We start from the raw sequence: 20,058 nt of genomic DNA, 5'->3' as shown, positions 1-20,058 counted from the left end.
TTGCACCTGTTGACCTCTTATATTGCTTATGCCTGGAACCGGTACTATGTATGTCAAAAGTAATATTGAATTGTGTTTGGATGACACATTTCAAGGACATGCATCTACTGCTTGGATAGTTCCATCTGAGCCACTTTTATTTGTGGTTGAGCATCAGCTGGAGTTGTGTAATGCTCACCGCTATTGGACACTTGAGCAGTGGAAACATGTTCTCTGGAGTGATGAATCACGCTTCACCATCTGGCAGTCCGAAGGATGAATCTGTGATTGACAGATGCCAGGAGAACTGTAAAGCTTGAAGTAAGAGGAATAATGGTCTGGGGCTTTTTTTCATGGTTCGGATTAGGCCTCTTAGTTCCAGAGAGGGAAAATCTTAACACCACAGCATACAATGACATTCTAGACGATTCTGTGCCTCCAACTTTGTGGCAACAGTTTGGGGAAGGCCGTTTCCTGTTTCAGCATGACAATGTCGCCGTGCACAAAGTGAGGTCCATGACCTCAACCCCATCTAACACCTAGGGAAGAATTGGAACCCTGACTGTGAGCCAGGCCTAATCGCCGAACATCAGTGCCCGACCTCACTAATGCTCTTGCGGCTGAATGGAAGGAAGTTCCCATAGTAATGTTCCAACATCTAGTGAAAGCCTTCCCAGACGAATGGAGGCTGTTATAGCAGTGAAGGGGGGACCAACTCCATATTAATGCCCACGATTTTGGAACGAAATGTTTGACGAGCTGGTGTCCACATACTTTTGGTCATGCAGTGTATGTTAAAAATTGGCTACAATGATTACATAATCCTGTGTTTGAAATTTCACACTCAAAATAACAGTTGATTACTTTTTCAAATCCAATGTAATTTCCATTTAGATAACATTGTTTCAATGTAAATTGTGACAAGGTGATTCAACCAGTTTGTGCCCATTGGGACAATAAATAGCCTATTAACTTGTGGACAAGTTAAATTATATGTTGGATTCATGTTTCCAACTAAATCAAAACAACAGTTAAAGAATAGGATTAACCCAGGGGCTCAGATCAAACTCTGTCACAACTGCCCAGAGAAGGTGGCGCCTCTCCCCGGTCGGGCGGTGCTCGGCGGTCATCGTCGCCGGACTACTAGCTGCCACCGATCCATGTTTCGGTGTCTTTTGGTTGTGTCTGTTTTAGTCTGCACCTGTTCATTGTTTGTCATTAGTGGGGGGGTATTTAGTTTGTCTGTTTTGTTTGGGATTCGTGCGGGATTGTTGCTTGTCATGTTTTATGTGGTGGGAAGGATTTTTTCATGTATTGTGTTACGCCGCGTATCTTGTTAGGCATTAGGGTTGCTGGGCTGCGCCCTATCAGTTTGGATTTTGGAGCTGTCCTCCTGCCTTATTTTGATTGCGCACCCTGCCTTGGTGCGGCATTTGCTCTTTGGATTATTAAACGTCTGTTCAACGGACCTCAGTCTCCTGCGCTTGACTTTAGCCCTTTCCTGCTATCGAAGGATAACGTGACACTATCCAAGCATCAGATATCCTTTAAATGTTGATATTTGGTTTTCTCAACCAAAAACAATTCAATATTACTTTTGTTATACAGTAAATAGCCTAAAGTTAAGGCTAATTCATAAACCTGGCATAAACCTTTATTCAACCTTAAAATGAGTAACACATCCATGGCCCCATTGAGGTTAGCCTACTGTAGTCTAACTATAAATGTCTTATGTAATCTTATAAAGCGTGCATGTTCAAGCTGTCATGCAAAGGTCACAGGTCTGTGGAGATCTCCACAATTGCAATAATAATCTGCACAATGTTCAAGCAGCATTAATCACTTGCTCTATGCACTCTGTATTTAAGGCTAGGCGTCCCGCTAGCGGGACACCTGTCGACAACTTCCGGTGAAACTGGAGGGCGCACAATTCAAATAAATAATCATAAAAATTATGGATATTAAACATTTAGGTACATACAAGTGTCTTATATCGGTTAAAAGCTTAACTTCTTGTTAATTTAACTGCATTGTCTGATTTACAATAGGCTTTACAGCGAAAGCATGCCATGCGATTGTTAGAGGACGGCGCCCCACATCAAAATATTTTTCAACCAGCACAGGTTTCATAAATTCACAAATATCAATTAAATATTCAATTACTTTTTGAAAATCTTCCTCTGATTTGCACTCCAAAGGGTCCCAGCCACAACATGTAGTGTCGTTTTGTTAGATAAAAACCTTTTTTATATCCCAAAAAGTCTGTTTAGTTGGTGCCATCGATTTCAGTAATCCACTCGTTCAACATGCAGAGAAAGGATTCCAAATTGCTACCGCTAAACTTTGTTAAAACAAGTCAAAATACAATTCTATTTAATCCTCAGGTACCCTAAAATGTAATTAAACTAAACTATTTCATACGAAAAGATGTATGTTCAATAGGAAAGTGATATTAGCAGGTGCGCACACAGACTGATTTCCAACAGTACTAAAACTCATTATTCTTCCTCGTTTTGGAAGAAACAAGCCTGAACCCTTGAACAAAGACTGTTGACATCTAGTGGAAGCCATAGGAATTGCAACTGGGAGCTGGATTTGGATATGCCCCTATACATTCCATTGTAAGAGCATGGGCTATCAAAAAAATAATTCAGGTTGGTTTTCTCCTACCATATCTATTGTGTTGTAGTCTCCTACATTATTTAAAAATTTCCACAAACGTCAGTGTCTCCTTTCTAATGGTACCAATTATATGCTTATCCTGGCTTCAGGGCCTGAGCAACAGGCAGTTTGCTTTGGGCACGTCAGTCAGACAGGAAGTGGAGAAAAATAGACCCTAGCCTGAAGAACATTTATTTTTAATGTAGCCTAATCGCAACTGCAATCGAGGTTATTTGGTTGTGCCATTAGATGAAGCATCGTGATAACTTTAAAGTGTTGTATAAATACAAAATATCTGACATGCTTTTATATGGTTGAAAGCACAGTGATAATACATTTAGATGAAAACTAGACAAAAAAATCAGACATTGTTTTTCCATTAGAATTCGTTTGTGCTTTTAGATGTTTGAAGCGTAGTGATAGCACATCGGGAATTTCAACAAACTTCTGGTTGTCTTTTTGAGTGGGTGAATGAAGGCTGAAATCTCATAATCAACTTCTCAACCAAATACAAGGCATTTGGAAAGTATTCAGACCCCTTCTCTTTTTCCACATTTTGTTACGTTACAGCCTTATTCTAAAATTGACAAAATAAAACATTTCCCTCATCAATCTACACAGTACCCCATAATGACAAAGCAAAAACTGTTTTTTAGATATTTTTGCAAATGTGTAAAAAATACAAAACAGACATACATTATTTACATAAGTATTCAGACCCTTTCCTATGAGACTCGAAATTGAGCTCAGGTGCATCCATTGATCATCCTTGAGATGTTTTTACAACTTCATTGGAATCCACATGGGGTAAATTCAATTGATTGGACATGATTTTTCAGGGGCAGGTACTGGGAGACTAGTCAGGATCGAGGGAAAGCTGAACGGAGAAAAGTACAGTGAGATCCTTGATGAAAACCTGCTCCAGAGCACTCAGGACCTCAGACTAGGGCGAAGGTTCACCTTCCAACAGGACAATGACCCTAAGCACACAGCCAAAACAACGCATGAGTGGCTTCGGGACAAGTCTCTGAATGTCCTTGAGTGGCCCAGCCAGAGCCCGGACTTGAACCCGATCGAACATCTCTGGCAACCTGAAAATAGCTGTGCAGAAACGCTCCCCACGCAACCTCACAGAGCATGAGAGGATCTGCAGAGAAGAATGGGAGAAACTCCACAAATACAGGTGTGCCAAGCTTGTAGAGTCATTCCCAAGAAGACATCAGGGCTGTAATCACTGCCAAAGGTGCTTCAACCAAGTACTGAGTAAAGGGTCTGAATACTTATGTAAATGTAATATTTCATTTTGAATTTTTTTGTTTTTTTGATAACATTTCGAAAAACCTGTATTTGCTTTGTCATTATGGGGTATTGTGTGAAGATTGATTAGGAAATAATCTAATTGAATCAACTTTAGAAAAAGGCTGTAACGTAACAAAATGTGGAAAAAGTCATATTTCCACGTTGAAATTACATGGTGTATATAAAAGTTATATTAAATTGTGTTTAGTTGTCAATGCAACCAAATATTAACATTTAAAGGAGATGTATCTACTGGTCTAGTATGGCTTTGATTCCAGTTTGTCTTCAAATGAGTAATTGATATGTTGGATTAACAGCTCCATCTCAACCAAAAATCAACAATAAAGAATAGGATTACATCAAATAAAACTTTAAATGCACTTTAAGATTCGATGTAGTCCTATTTTTTTCTTAGATTTATTGTTGAGATGGAGATGTGAATCCAACGTATTAATGATTTATTTGTAGAAAACTGGAATTAAAGCCAGATTAAGTCAGTGGCACAGGTGGAACTATCTAAGCAGAAGATACATCTTAGTGTTTGCTTTGACAACCAAACACTATCACTAAATATCATTACAACCAGAGCATGAAACCATAGGCCTATTTTATTGTTTATTTTTTATTCTGGGTTGAATTGAAACAATAGCTGCTGATGACTTTGCAAATGATATATAACCCTCAATAGCATCATTGATGATACAGTATATGAGTGCTAAAGTATGGTCACATTTCATTTCCTCTGAAAAAGCTACCCTTTTGAAAAGAAATACATAGTCCGCCACCCCTTGTCTTACCAGACGCCGCTGTTCTATCCTGCCGGTACATCGTATAACTAGCCAGCTGTATGTTGATATTGTCGTCGTTCAGCCACGACTCCATGAAGCATAAGATGTTACTGTTTTTAATGTCCAGTTGGTAGTTTAATCTTCCCCGTAACTTGACAATTTTGTTGTCCAAAGATTGCAAGTTTTCTAGCAGAATTGAGGGAAGTGGGGGATTATATGATCTCTTCCGAATTCTCAGAAGGCAGACCGCTCTCCGGCCTCTCTTTCTCCGCCTCCTCTTCACGCAGATCACGGGGGTCAGGGCCTGTTCCTGAGGGAGCCGTATATCCTCCGCCTCGGGCTTATCAGAGTCGTGAAAGAAGAAAAATAATTCTGCTAGACCGTGGTGAGCAATCGCAGTCCTGATGTCTAGAAGTTATTTTCGGTCATAAGAGATGGTAGTGGCAACATTATGCACAAAATGAGTAAAAAAATAAGTTACAAACAACACAGATAAACGAACAAAAAACAATATCGGTTGGGGGCACGTTAAATATCTGCCTACTACTCCGGCGCCATTTTACAATATTTTTGTAAATAACAGCTGATATCTAAGGATATCTTGAGCTATTGCTCGCCTAAGGTTGAATATATCATGAAAAGCTGTAGACCACACTACCTACAGAGAGTTCTCATCTGTATTCTTCATAGCTGTTTACATACCACCTCAGTCAGAGGTTGGCACTAAGATAGCATTGAAGGAGCTGTATTCCGTCATAAGCAAACAAGAAAATGCTCACCCAGAGGCGGCGCTGCTAGTAGCCGGGGACTTTAATGCAGGGAAACTTAAATCAGTTTTTCCACATTTCTATCAGCTTGTTAAATGTGCAACCAGAGGGAAAAAAACTCTGGACAAGCCTGTACTCCACACAGACAGACGCATACAAAGCTCTCCCTCGCCCTCCATTTAGCAAATCCGACCATAATTCCATCCTCCTGATTCCTGCTTACAATCAAAAATTAAAGTAGGAAGCACCAGTGACTAGGTCAATAAAAAAAGAGGTAAAATGAAGCAGATGCTAAGCTACAGGACTGTTTTGCTAGCACAGACTGAAGTACACCACATCTATCATTAGCTTCATCAATAAGTGCATCGATGTACGTACAGTGACTGTACGTACATACCCCAACTAGAAGCTATGGATTACAGGCAGCATCCGCACTGAGCTAAAGGCTAGAGCTGCCGCTTTCAAGGAGCGGGACTCTAACCAGGAAGGCTTATAACAAATCCCACTATGCCCTCCGACGAACCATCAAACAAGCAAAGCATCAATACAGGACTAAGATCGAGTCTTTCTACACCGGCTCTGACGCTAGTCGGATGTGGCAAGACTTGCAAACAATTACAGACTACAAAGGGAAGCACAGCCGAGAGCTGCCCAGTGACACGTGCCTACCAGACGAGCTAAACTACTTTTATGCTTGCTTCAAGGCAAATAACACTGAAACATGCACGAGAGCACCAGCTGTACCGGAAGACTGTGTGATCATGCTCTCCGCAGCCGATGTGAGTAAGATATTCACAAGGCCGCAGGGCCAAACGGATTACCAGGACATGTACTGTGAGCAAGCGCTGACCAACCAGCAAGTGTCTTCAATAACATTTCAACCTCTCCCTGTCTGAGTTTGTAATATGATTGTGGACTACAGGAAAAAGAGGACCGAGCACTCCCCCATTCTCATCGACGGGGCTGTGGTGGAGCAGGTTGAGAGCTTCAAGTTCCTTAGTGTCCACATCACCAACAAACTAACATGGTCCAAGCACACCATGACAGTCGTGTAGCGGTCACGACAAAACCTATTCCCCTCAGGAGACTGAAAAGATCTGGCATGGGTCCTCAGATCCTCAAAAGGTTCTACAGCTGCACCATCGAGAGCATCCTGACTGGTTGCATCACTGCTTAGTATGGCAACTACTCAGCCTCCGACCACAAGGCACTACAGAGGGTAGTCCGTACGGCCCAGTACATCACTGGGGCCAAGCTTCCTACCATCCAGGACCTCTATACCAGGCGGTGTCAGAGGAAGGCACAAACATTTTTCAAAAACTCCAGCCAGTCATAGACTGTTCTCTCTGCTACCGCACGGCAAGCGGTCCTGGAGCACCAAGTCTAGGTCCAAAAGGCTTCTGAACAGCTTCTAGCCCCAAGCCATAAGACTGCTGAACAGCTAATCAAATCTGCATTGACCCCCCCCCCCACCTTTTTTACACTGCTGCTACTCACTGTTTATTGTCTATTATCTATTATCTATTATCTATTATCCATGCATAGTCACTTTACCCCTACCTACATGTACATATAACCTCAATTACCTCGACTAACCTGTACCCCTGCACATTGACTCGGTACCGGTACCCCCTGTATATAGCCTCGTTATTGTTATTTTATTGTTGCTCTTTTATTTTTTACTTTAGTTGAAGACCTTTACCGAATGGAACCCTATTCTCCATGTTGTGCACTACTTTAGTACTACAAAAGTAGTGCACTATACAGGGAATAGGGTGCCATATGGGATGCATACCATGAGTTAGCAGCTGTTCTTCACTGTAATTGTCTAATCTTTGGAAAACCTCTTCAACCCCTATTGGCCTTTATCCCTCAGCCTTGGGCCTCTCCTCCCATTACCGAGAACTAACCAACACAGAGTAGGTAGGCGCTTCCGGGTGCTAGGCAACCGGTCATGTGTTGGCCAGGTGTGTGACAGAGATACAAGCTAACATGTTTGTTAGTCCAGTTTACATGAAGCTAATATATCGGAAATAACTTTCCTGTTTCACTCTATTCTGTGTATATAGCTCGTTCCTACAGGTCTAAACATAGTTTACACAAATGAAGAACCTCAATCAAAACCCAGTGCCTATATGCAAAATACCAGACAGGACTCCACACACATCCATACACCAACAGGTCCATACACACTGTCCCATAGGAGTCTATATGTGGATGGAAGGATGGTACACCTGGTTGCTGTTTGGATAGGAATGTCTCTCTCTTTCTCTCTGCATATGATTACCAAACACACAAGTGGTGTCCCACTGGGCGCAAACCGGTTGAATATTTATTCAACCGGTTTGCGCCCAGTGGGACACCACTTGTGTGCTTAATTTTGTGAATTTCGTTCCATCACACAGACAATTGACGTCAAACATTGATTTTTATAACTTTAGTTTTAACTGTGTCTGCAGTTTCAACCTCATTTAATTTGTCAATGTATTGTTCCGTGGAATCTACATGGAAAATGCATTCCATAAAAAAAAAAAAAAGGGTGGAATTTCAACCTCAGCATTATGTCATCATTGTAACCAGTTTACATGACAAACTTCACAAACGTTGTATAAAATGTTGAATTTGTACCTTTGAAACGTCAGATCTTCAACATTATTTCCATTATCAGAAAATGAATTTCTCTGGGCAGCACCTCCTACCGAATAGCTGATCTATCTACAGCTATTAATTTGGTCTCCCATCCAGGGTTTTAACCAAGCCCAGCTTAGCTTTGACATTTCTCACTGACTACTCCCAATGTGCTATCGTGAGAATGCTTATTGAGAGATCTATATATTCACTGTTGCTATTGAAGTCATTCCAAAGGGTAGGTTTAACAGAGCAAATTCAATATTTCAAATTGAACCTTCAAGTTATTCATAAATATGTTTGATTCATTTCTCCACCTCAACCAAAAATCTAAGTTAAAGAATAGGAATAAATCAATTGAAAAATAATTTCAACTGCATTTAAAGTTTGATTAGATTAAATTTAGACCTATTCTTTAACTTAAATTTTTGGTTGAGATTGAGATCTGAATCCAACACATTGGTAGACAAACTGGATATTGAATTGTGTTTGGTTGTCAACGCAAACAAATATCAACATTTGAAGGCGATGTATCTTCTGCTTGGATAGTTCCATCTGTGCAACTGACTTAGTCAGGTTTTAATTCCAGTTTGTCTACAAATTAATAATTTCTATGTTTGATTCACATCTTCAAATTAAAGAACAGGACTAAATCAAATCAAACTTTAAATGCACTTTACATAAAGTTTGATTTCATTTAGGACAATTCTTTAACTTTGATTCTTGGTTGAGATGGAGACGTGAATCCAACATATCAATTATTAATTTGTAGCTAATCTGGAATTAAAACCAGACTAAATCAGTGGCACAAAAGATAGGCCAAAGATATCTCCTTCAAATGTTGATATTTGGTTGTTCAATTCCAATATCACTTTTGCAATACAGTAAATAGCATATTAAATTGTTGGCAAATTAACAAATTATAGGTTGGATTCACATCTCCAATTAAATACAAAATAAAAGGATTACGCCAGTGGATCAGATGAAACTATCCAAGCATTATATATCCTTTAAATGTTGATATTTGCTTGTGTTGTCAACCAAACACAATTCAATATTACTTTTGTAAAACAGCCTTAACTTTAGACTATTTAATATCTTACAAACTAATGTAACAGTACTCATTCAACCTTACAATGAGTAACACATCCATGGCCACATTTTGAGGTAGGCCTACAGGAACTATAAATGTCTTATGTAATCATAGAAAGCGTGCATGTTCAAGATAGCATGCAAAAGTCGCAGGTCTGTGAAGATCTTCACAATTGCTATAATAATCTGTGCTGAATCTTGAACAGCATTGATAATTTGCACTATCATTTTAATGCACTCTCAAGGGGGATAAGACAAGCTGGGCAGGGAAGGGTAATAGAGCAGGGAGAGGATGGAGGGAGACAATAGGCAGGTCAATGGCTCGTAAAGCCTGGCTTTAGGGTTGCTGAGAAGCACTTCCGCACTGCATGGTCTCTCTCCACTGACTGTAGCATCATCAGTTTACTGCGTTCTCACGCTCTACTAGTCTATTCACTGAAGATGTCATTCCACAGCATGCACAACAGGTTGCACAAAAATAACACAGTGGTGGGAACATACTTTAGATTTCGGCATTTGTGCAAAATTTGTTTCCTGTCTATAATGTTGAAATGGATTGAATGTTGTGGATTTTAATACTTTGTTAAATGGGAATTTCACCTCTTTTTAACCTTATATTCAATATCTCCACTCCAGCACCATACCAGTCTCTACATAGGGGTGGCCAGGGTTGGGGAATAACGGATTACATGTAAGGGATTACAAAAAACGGTAACTGTAATCCGTTACATTAACTGCAAAAATATTGTAATCAGATTACAGATACTTTTGAAAAAGTAGATGATTACTTTGAGGATTACTTTTAAATTCAGAAGGGGTGTTTGCGGAAAAAATCTTTGACACTTTTCTGTTTTCTCAATGACTTTCAAATCAGCATTGAAAAAAGGCGCAAGTTTAAGGTGTTTCGACCTGAGTGAGTCTGACCACAAGTCAGAGACCAGTATGATGACACATCATGTGTTTATTGGATCGCGGGAAAATAGCAGGAATAGACTTTTGTAGGCTACAGTCCAAGCTATGTCTTCCAATGCTGCGACTGCTGTCGGCATCCAAAGATTATCAAACTTGAATAAACGCTTAGAGGTAAGGCTGACAGCAGTGGTGTAGTCTACAGTGATACGGATATCACTTATTATTAGAAAAATCTACATAGCGCATTGATGTGAATCACACTGCTGCTCTCTCATTAAGCTATTTGCACCTTATGGATTGTGGCTGTTCACAAATCTAGATGTGCATTTGGACGTTTGGAGTTCTACCTTTAGACATATGAAATGGTAACACTGGTGCTAGAGCTGCTGAATCAAGTGCACCTATTGTCAACAGCATGAAACAAATGAAGAAGAAAAAATAGTTACCCAAGGCTTTGTTGTTTTTTACAAAAATGTTTGGTGATAGACTAGGAATGGCTTGGAGATCGACCGGTTGGTTACCACTGGTCTATGACAAACTAGTAGCATGTTTGTCTGAGGCTACTGATCTCTTCATTTTGCATGGTAAAGATGTCAGACACCAGATAGGTGCACTAAAATGTACATAGTATGGCGCGCCCCTGGAGCAAACGAAGGTTATGTGCCTCGTTCAAACCAGTGACCTTTTGGTTACTTTTTCTGGTATAATTCAACAACGAAAATTGGATGTTAATCCATATTTGTCTGCTGGGACACAAAATGGCCGTCGACGTAGTTGTAGTCCCTTTTTAAAATTAGCCTACATATTAGAACAATATCTGTATTAAAGGGATAGTTCACTGCAAAACTGAGTTTTTGCTACATACTGAAAGTGCTCTCTTGAAATTCTTGACTGCTGACATGGACAATTGTTTGGAACAAACTACATTAAGTGAACTATGCCTTTAAGATGGTTCTAGCCATGAAGCTGCATCCCTGTGAGTATGAAAGTATTTTTCCCCCATTCTCTGCAGCCGTCCTCATGAGTATGCAGCACTGAGGCAAAGACTAGACAGTGTTGGGTAGACTTCGGAAAGCATCTCATTACCTAATCAAATAGTAAATAATATACCTTTGGGGGACCCACTCCAACTCTTGGCAAGTGCATAAAAAAAGTCAGTGCCTTAGGGTTAAAAAGTGATAAATGTGGCATTCTTAGGACCCCAGTCAAAAACGGACATCTAGAGAACATGGTCATAACTATTTTGTAGTGCGTGTCACTGGACTAGAGATCGAGGGGGCATCATAGAATGCAGAGTCTAGCTCAGGCCCATGCAGCCAGCTCAGCAGTTGCTGTCTAGACAAAGTGGCAGCTCAATAAATAATCTGGCTGCTGCTGTTGGACCCCTATAGGAAACTACATTAGGATGTAATGGACCGAGATCGATTGCGAGAGATGATGGATCAAAGTAGAGGTGACAGACCTAGAGGAGTGTTTGAGGGCTGGATCAATGAACAAGCCAGAAATCTTAAAACAAGATTTGGTAGTTTGAAATTACAAAGAGTTTACAGAAGTTAGAAGCTACATGGAACTTTTGCCCTCCAAAAGGGGTTCCTAAATAGAGAATCTTCAAAATGCCAACTCATTGAACCCAGTGACCCAGTTCAGTATCAACCAACAAACCACCTTCAAACAGTAATCCAAGGAGGACACAAAATATAATTTATTATAATTTATTGTACATTGTTATTCTGTACCATTCATTCGGAAGAGCTAACAAAAACTAACATTGCCATTTATACAAAATATAAACTATAAGGGGGAATATACATGTGTCATCCTTTCCCACGTGGTTACAGTACAGTCATTTTGTTATGACCAACCCATGCATTGAAAGGAAGATATGCCAGTTATATCCTCCTTGAAAAAGACCAGAAAATCTTTAGAAATCACTATGCATACAGACTCAAGTCCAGTGTCAAGGTTATTCTCTTCACGTACAACACATTCTGGTACATTGCCAATAACACAAACTAAAAAGCACCAAATCGTGAAAACCCCATTTAAAATATTTTAATTAAAAGAGGTTTGAATTTCTTTATTAATAATCTCCTATGCACAACCTTCACTTTGGGCACATACAAAACACATTTCAGATTATTTTCCTAGGTATAATTAAAAACTACGATTAGAACTTCTGTACACCAAAGTGGTCCACCTTTTGAGAGACATGTGACATGACAACCACCTGCATCCTCCAGGCCTACATCCCCCAGCATTCCACAGACTGATAACCAGGATGTTTTGGTGGAGTTGCTATGGAAACACAGGTCTTGAGGGATGATGGAGTATAGTGCTGGAGCAGGAAGCCATGTTGAAGAGTGCCATTCCTTTGATTCTCCATAAGTGATTTGAAAGGGGTGGTGATGGTGGCAGCTTCCTCTCCAACTGACATTACACTCCCCCTTCGGAGAAAAATGGCAGCACTAGGATTTTCTTTCTTTTGGGCAAATGAGTGGGTGGGGTGAAATCTTAGATGTGAGCCTAGTGGTCTCTGTTCAGTGCGGTTGAGGGGAGTGGTGGTGGTGATGGTAATAGGGCGGTGGATCAAGGGTTCAACAGTAACGGTGCAGGAGGGAGGTCGCCATGACGGTGGGGAGCAGGTGAGAGAAGGGGCTGGACTGCAGTGACACGCCCGCTCCGGTAGGGGAGGTGGAGTTGGCCGAGCTGCTGTATGTGTCTGTGGCCATGGTGGTGGAATTGACGCTGGAGCCCGCACTTGTCGCGTTAACCCATGTGGATCCTGTTGTGTTTTGGGAGACCACCTGCAGGCAACCAGGAAGAGGCTTGGTTAAGCGGAAACTCAAAACGTAATTCTACAGAATTGGAACAATTCCTCATTGATCCATGACAAAGCACATTTCAGCCAAATCGGACATCTTCAATATGATGTAATATCTAGACGACTTGTGAAATGTTGACACAGTTGTGAAATTTCGGTTGTGGAAGGCTGGCTGTGAAAAACTAGCACACAATAGGTTGAACACCAGCTATAGTGGCATGGGTATTCTAGGCCAAGCGTGTAAAACAATGGATTGCGATGTAGATATTACAATGAAATGGCCATTAAGGTTTGCGGAACGTAATTATCCCAGCTAGCACATATGGTTCCTTGGACGTTCTGGGAATGCATGTTTGTGGTTTCACATTTGTGTCCTGACCAGTAAAAAGTTAACTTATTTTGTTTATGTTCTGAGAACAAGTAAGAATTGCCTGTTCTGGGAACATTTATTTTTAGGTTGGAGTGAGGTTCTGAGAACAATTTACTGTGGTTCCATGAAGGTTTTATTAACACTCTGAGAATAGAATGTACAGGTTTTTGAATAACTTCCTTAACGTTCCCTGAATGTTTGAAGACTTAACACTGCTAGCTTCTTTTTTTTCTCAAAGCACAGATAGGACACATGAAAGTGTAATTTTCTTAGGCATTGATCATGCAAACACTTTTGTGACATAGCCTCAGTGAGATTCTACAACCTTCTGTTCTCTATGCATGGAATTAGTTCATGCCGCCACCAGGATGGAGCTAGCGTTCCATATTATATATACACAAAAAGCTGTTCATTTGAATATATTCAAACAGACCCAATTTCAAAGGAAACTCATTAAGATCAGGTGTGGCCAGTTAGTGTGAGTGGCCAACACCTGAACAAACTTCACGTGATAGCAGATAGAGTTGTGGATGCTGAGAACGGAATGTATGCGTTTTTAAATTACATTCTAAGAATGTTTTTTGACGGTTACTAATGTTAATTTTTTTGGAAAGGAATCTTAATGTTCTCAAAACAATTGAGAACATGACATTAATAGAACCATGAGGAAACATTATGCTGAAGTACTGAAATCCACACAGAAAGTTGTTTCTTAAAGTTCTCTTAACATTGACAACATTCCTAACAGTCAAACAGTTGGAGAACGTTCCTGGAACATAACCAAAATTGAAATTAATGTAACCATGTTTGAACTTTCACGAAACGTTCTGTTAAAGTAATGAAATACCAAGAAAAGAATGTTCCTTAAATGTGCCAAAGCCAAGCAACTATACTGCACAATTTCCAGAAAGTTGTGGGGAGGTTGTATGCTAAATAACCACAGTTCAACCATGCTCTCACCAAGCTCAGAAACATAGTTCTCAGAAGTTGTGCTAGCTGGGTACTGATTGAACAATTTTGTAGTCCAACTTTTCATGTCAAATCCCACAGGAAACCCCTGGATTAGATCAAATATCAGTTGCCTATCCAAGCCAAGCACATTTCCATGGAATGGAAATTAAAATAGCAAATAAAACGCAATGCACCTTTAAATTACAGACATACACTGGCAATAATTAGGAAAATCTATATATTTTTTGAATTGCTATGTGTGACTAGCCTATCTGGGTCACAACCACGTATTGCATTGGCCAGTAACACCATACAAAGAGAGAATGATAGTCCAAAAGCAGACAGACGCGCAAACTGTTGGTCTTTGCTACCCGTTTCAGGTTTCGTTTTAGCGCGCTGCACTGACATAAACTTTAACCCTTGGAAAGACTCAGGTGTACCGTGGGTTTAAATAATTAATTCGCCTAAGTGTTTTTATAACAAAGTGATACAAGAAATAAATGTGGGATAATTGCAGAAAAGACACCGAAATTATATGATGTATATGTTTAGGCCTATAGATGAGAAGTAACGAATACCCTAATGGGCTAGCTATTAGGCTACTTTAAGTCCTGTCCACTAAAGCCATATAAAACCTAATCAAAAACAATGTGTTATAAACTATCGAATTAATAACCTACCACAAAAATACCGCAAGCAAATGAAAAGCGAATTACTTAATTTAAAAAAAGTATTTTTCTTTTTAATATGAATAATACATGTATTTGTCATACCTGTGTCGATAAATATATGGCGAAGACAATCACTCCAAGATGAACAACTGTCATTTTTGACATCCTGATGATGATCTTGGCCACAACTTCAAGCGCAGCCACAGTCCCTCTGAAAATGTGATCACTGAAATAGTCGGACCAAGGTTTTATACCAGCATCATGACTGACGTGTGACGTTGAAACTTGGTCACATACACAAACAACCTATAAACAAAATAACAATGTAGCCCACTGTAAAAGCATGTGATACACATATTTGTTTTTATATTGAACATATGCGTCGTTAAAATCCACATGGATTGTATGTATTTCATACATTTATTTTAATAGATGATTTAATTAGAGTATGTGTCATCAGTGGGAAGGCAAAATTCGGAAGCATTCATTGGACTACAACCAAACAAAATATGGCTATTAAACCCATTATATAATGCAATTGGATGGAAAGGTCTGCTACACGGGCCAACTTCAATTCAGTTATTATCAGATTTTAACATCCAAATGAAGCCACATAAAGTTGCCAAATATTGTCGAATATTGCAGTTAGAGATTCCAGTAATAGAGCTGATTATTTTCCTTATTTTACATGCCAGAGTCATGTCTGTTCTAGCCTACATCGTATATCTATTACATCTGAACGTTCCAAAACCTTATGTCTTACTGAACGCGACATTACTTTTGACCAACGGTGACATCTCCTGGCTATAGTTGGTAATGAACCTATTTATGGTCCTATGTGGATTATATTAGGCTACCTGCGTCTTTGGTTTTTGTTTTACCATTGTATGGACAGGTTCCTATGACGCATAGAGTTATCTCAAAATGTTCTGTCCGAGCGTTATATGTATGCAAATCTAATGGGTCAAATACACATGGGTTTCATCGGCAGAGGTAGCCTAACGCTTCGAACGCAGCATCATCTGGATATGTATGGAACAAAAGTTCAACATTCACATTCTGATACATTTTCTGTTAAGCCGTCTACGCATACAGTTTGACGCATACGTTCGATAAATCCAAAGTATGCACCACACCGAACGCACTGAAACTGCCTCTGCAACGCAATGCTGCAAGGCAAACGCAGCGTTTCATTGGAAATGAATGTAATGATGGTGTACCGAGATGCATTACACTGTCGGCGTGCTGGAAGCGTGACTCCATAGTCTAAACAAGCATCCAAATGGTAAGCCAATTTGCCTCAACAGAAAATATGGTAATATCGCCCTCTGGTGGCAAGTCAAAGTATCGCATAATCCAAGACCTTATATAACCGCCCATTGTGAATTTATGGGGGGAACCTGTTTGTACCGCACAAACGTTCTCGATAATTTTCTAAATTGGCAGGGACAATACACTATAATCATCCCTCTATGAACAGTAATGCAAATAATGATACATTAAGGGTACACCAAATTGCCCTTCTTATGATTGGATCCAGATGTGGGGATTGTAACTTTAGGCCTATAAATACCGTCTTGAGTCCCTGCCATTTTGGTAAGTGGATTTCAGGGGGAATAGTGAGGGTCTGGGTCCCCTCCAGAGGGAACCCAAGGGACAGTGTTCCCTTCACTGTCTGTGCTCCCTGCAGAGGCACCAGATGTGCTCTGAGACGGGAAGAGAGGGGGCCTTTTGGAAGGCATCTGATAAGCCCCGTTCCCAAAGCCCAGGCGGATCTCGTATCACCAGTGGCCAGCGGGTCTACGAGGGGAGCGCAACCTGAGCCAGCGCACTGGGATCAGGTTTCTGTTTACATGAGCTGTGGTCCCAGGGTTCCTCGAAACAGAGCAGGGCAGAGGGGGCCGAGGGGAAATGGAAGAGGGGTTGTGCAACACCCCGCTTCCTGTCTTGTCCTGTCTGTCTGTCTGTCTGTCTGTCTGTCTGTCTGTCTGAGGTCCATATAGTCACAGAGGGAGGAGAGTGAATACGGTAAATAAAGATCAGAGAGCGAGAGATAGAGAAAAAGAGGAGAGAGAGAGGAATGCGAAGAGAGGGAGAGAGGGAGATCAGCAAATCAGCCACAGAGTTGTTGGAGACGTATACATTTTGCTCCCGAGTGGCGCAGCAGTGTAAGGCACTGCATCACAGTGCTAGAGGCATCATTAAAAACCCTGGTTCGATCCTGGGCTGTATCACAACTGGCTGTGATCGGGAGTCCCAGGGTGGCTCACAATTGGCCCAGCGTCGTCCGGGTTAGGGTAATGTTTGGCCTAGGGTAGTGTTTGGCCGGGGTAGGCCGTCATTAAATAAATAAATACAAATTAAAAAGACACTTCTCAGTGGCATAGGCCTATGTGGTCTCATCTAAATAAGGCCCTAGCAGGTCCGACTGTGACATCCCGAAAATATAGTGTTAAACATTCATTGAATAGGGATTTCAGCAGAGCAGGCACATCATTATAAGGTACATCAGATCAGTGTGTAGTGGCGTCCTTTCCTCTTGACCATAGCCACTAACAAGTGTGTGGTATCACTGACAGTAAAATAATAGTGGATTGCAGGCTACTTTCCATTGTTATGTATCCCCTGTCCGAGGCTGCTATGTGTCCTCTCGCTATCTCTCTCTTTGATCGAACAGATGTCATTTGAGAAAGCCCCAAACATTATGTATGGGTATCATTTACCCAAACTGACTTTTAATCTATTTATTTAAAGACTGGAATATAACAGACAGTGTTGGTAGTATGTTCCCCACAGTCCTTGCATTCCTAATGAAATGTATCTGTTGAGGGGTGGGCGCCCGGTGTTGGGTTACAGCGCGGAAGCCCCTCCTTGCTCTCCGGGACAGAGAGAGGGGATTGTTCGTTGGCGGCGGTACCACGGCAGCAGCAGGCCACAGCGCCCAACACGCATGTTCAGTGGAGAGTCAATGGAAGGAGCCCTCAGATGACGGACGCAAACGTCTGGGCATGACAGCCGCTGTCACCGAGAGTGACAGCTTTCGCTCTCTGACTCCGCACCTCGACTAGACCCGAGTGAAGCCCGCCAAAGAAGTGACACGGAGCCAGTCAGAACTATGCCAGAGATGGAAAAAGGGAGACCACCGGAAAATAAACGCAGTAGGAAACCTGCGCACCCCGTCAAGAGAGAGATCAACCAAGAGATGAAGGTGAGAGGAAATGTTTTGGCTGCTTTTCTTTTGTCGGTGTTCCGTTTGTGAATTCTTTCAAGGGCAGTTTGAGACAGTGGGAGAGAGCGCCGTGCGTAAAAATCACAGTTGAAGAGGCACAGAAGCGACGCAAACTTTGATTTGTTTCATTGAAATGATTAGCACACCTCCCTTTAAAGTTGTTTTATAATCTAATGCCAATATTATTGAATACTGACGAAATAAAAATGATAAAACAATTGTGTAACATTAGTCCCATATTGGTGAAATAAGACAGCTATATTAGATTACCTGGCCTTGCCATAATAAACCAACTGTCGGGAAATGTACTTTTCCGGGGGGATAGAAAAGTGTGTGTTTAATTAAAGTGTCAATCTTATGTTATCCAATAGGCTATTTGATATCGTGCACACTGAATTGTAGCCCTTCTTTAGTGACGCCATGTCAGTCCAGCTGTGGCCGCGCGCAATGTCCAGTGGTGTTCCAGATGTGCGTCACCACCAGACAGCAAGAACACATAACTTTTTCCCGGCATTGGCTGTGCGCACACTTCTTGTAGTAGGATAGTCTATTACAATCTAACTTTTTATAAAATGGAAGGCATTTGGCCAAACATACTGAGTAACACTGGTCACTTGAGACTATCCGCTTAGGACATTTGAGACTTGTGAGTAAAAGGTAAGGAATATCCATGAGCTTCCCCTCCATAGGACAGAAAACCCCAAAAGGAGTTTGGGTTTTTATTCTGGTCTTTTCGTGAGAGAAGAAATGTGGTCTTTTTACGTGAGTGGTTTGGATTGTAGCTTTGATATACAGGGAGGGGTGTAGAATTACAACTTAACAAATTTTAATCAAAACATGCGAAATGCTATCCGTGCTTGATGTAAGTCAGCCTGGCCTGGATCTGGGCTGGATCTGGGGGTCGGCCCTGGGTTGTTGCCTTTGGCTGGGGCTCTCTCTGTGGTTTGGGATATGGCTTGTCACTCTCACAAAGCAGATGTTTGTCTGAACTGCCAAGAAGAAACAAAAACAACATTGTGGGAAGTAAAGCATGGGGAGGGGAAAGAAAAGATGCCTGTCTCTGTCTAATGAGAAAATAGTGAGACAAAACGACACTTAAATGTAAAATAGAAGGACTTGCCCTGATGTAATCATTGATGAACACTGGGCTAGTCCCATGGCAGGCAGCACTGACAGACTACTACTTTGTGATTCTCAGACATGTACTGGATCTACAGTATAGGCCTTGGGTTATGCGCGGTAATGAACTGGGGCTGTTGGCCTTGAAGGCCAGTTGTATAAGGGTTGCATTATGAAATAGAGAAGGGGAGGGAAAGAAAGAAAGAAAGAAAGAAAGAAAGAAAGAAAGAAAGAAAGAAAGAAAGAAAGAAAGAAAGAAAGAAAGAAAGAAAGAAAGAAAGAAAGAAAGACGGATAGACAAAAAGACAGATAGACACAGTTGTTTCTGGGGCATTCTGTCTGCGGGCTGATCCGGTCTGGTCCTGTCCAGTGTTGTGTCAGCTAAAGGATCTATTTCAACACCATAGTCTGACCCACTCCCTCCACGTAAGACCGTAGCACAGCACGGACACCAAAACTTGACTAATCATCATTAGGCATATTTAGCTGGATATGATACCTCTGTGTGCGCACACACACACACACACACACACACACACACACACACACACACACACACACACACACACACACACACACACACACACACACACACACACACACACACACACACACACACACACACACACACACACACAGAGCTCCATTTCTTTGAGGCCCTGGTCCGGAGCAGAGGTCAGTCAGTGTGAGGAAAGCAGGGGAAAAGAATGTGCAGTCAGTACTACAGGCCTAGTACAACACTCCCACAGGCAGGCTGTCCACGCTGGAAAA

General features: G+C 41.2%; 1 protein-coding gene and 1 long non-coding RNA gene across 4 annotated transcripts in view; one reads left to right on the top strand and one right to left on the bottom strand.

Annotated features, from left to right (window-relative positions):
* Nucleotides 1–11,824: 11,824 nt before the first annotated feature.
* LOC106607560 (uncharacterized) lies at nucleotides 11,825–15,734 on the bottom strand. Its single transcript, XR_001329229.2, has 2 exons — nucleotides 15,042–15,734; nucleotides 11,825–12,930 (listed from the first exon to the last, which is right to left on the bottom strand). It is a non-coding gene; the product is annotated as an uncharacterized lncRNA (long non-coding RNA).
* A 2,006-nt stretch (nucleotides 15,735–17,740) lies between these two features.
* Nucleotides 17,741–20,058, top strand: part of LOC106607562 (sine oculis-binding protein homolog) — a 60,625-nt gene continuing 58,307 nt past the window's right edge. The window contains exon 1 of one of the 3 annotated variants that reach the window (XM_014204614.2): nucleotides 17,741–18,147. In XM_014204614.2, coding sequence (XP_014060089.1) covers nucleotides 18,055–18,147 — 93 coding nt within the window. In that variant the 5' untranslated portion in view covers nucleotides 17,741–18,054. The remainder of the gene's footprint in view (nucleotides 18,148–20,058) is intronic. The other 2 variants (XM_045720707.1, XM_014204613.2) reach the window with 2 other exon arrangements.

This window comes from Salmo salar, chromosome ssa06, assembly GCF_905237065.1.
Source record: "Salmo salar chromosome ssa06, Ssal_v3.1, whole genome shotgun sequence".
Taxonomy (NCBI): domain Eukaryota; kingdom Metazoa; phylum Chordata; class Actinopteri; order Salmoniformes; family Salmonidae; genus Salmo; species Salmo salar.
The sequence above is the reverse complement of the archived record's forward strand: the minus strand, read 5'-3'. Positions and strand labels throughout refer to the sequence as shown.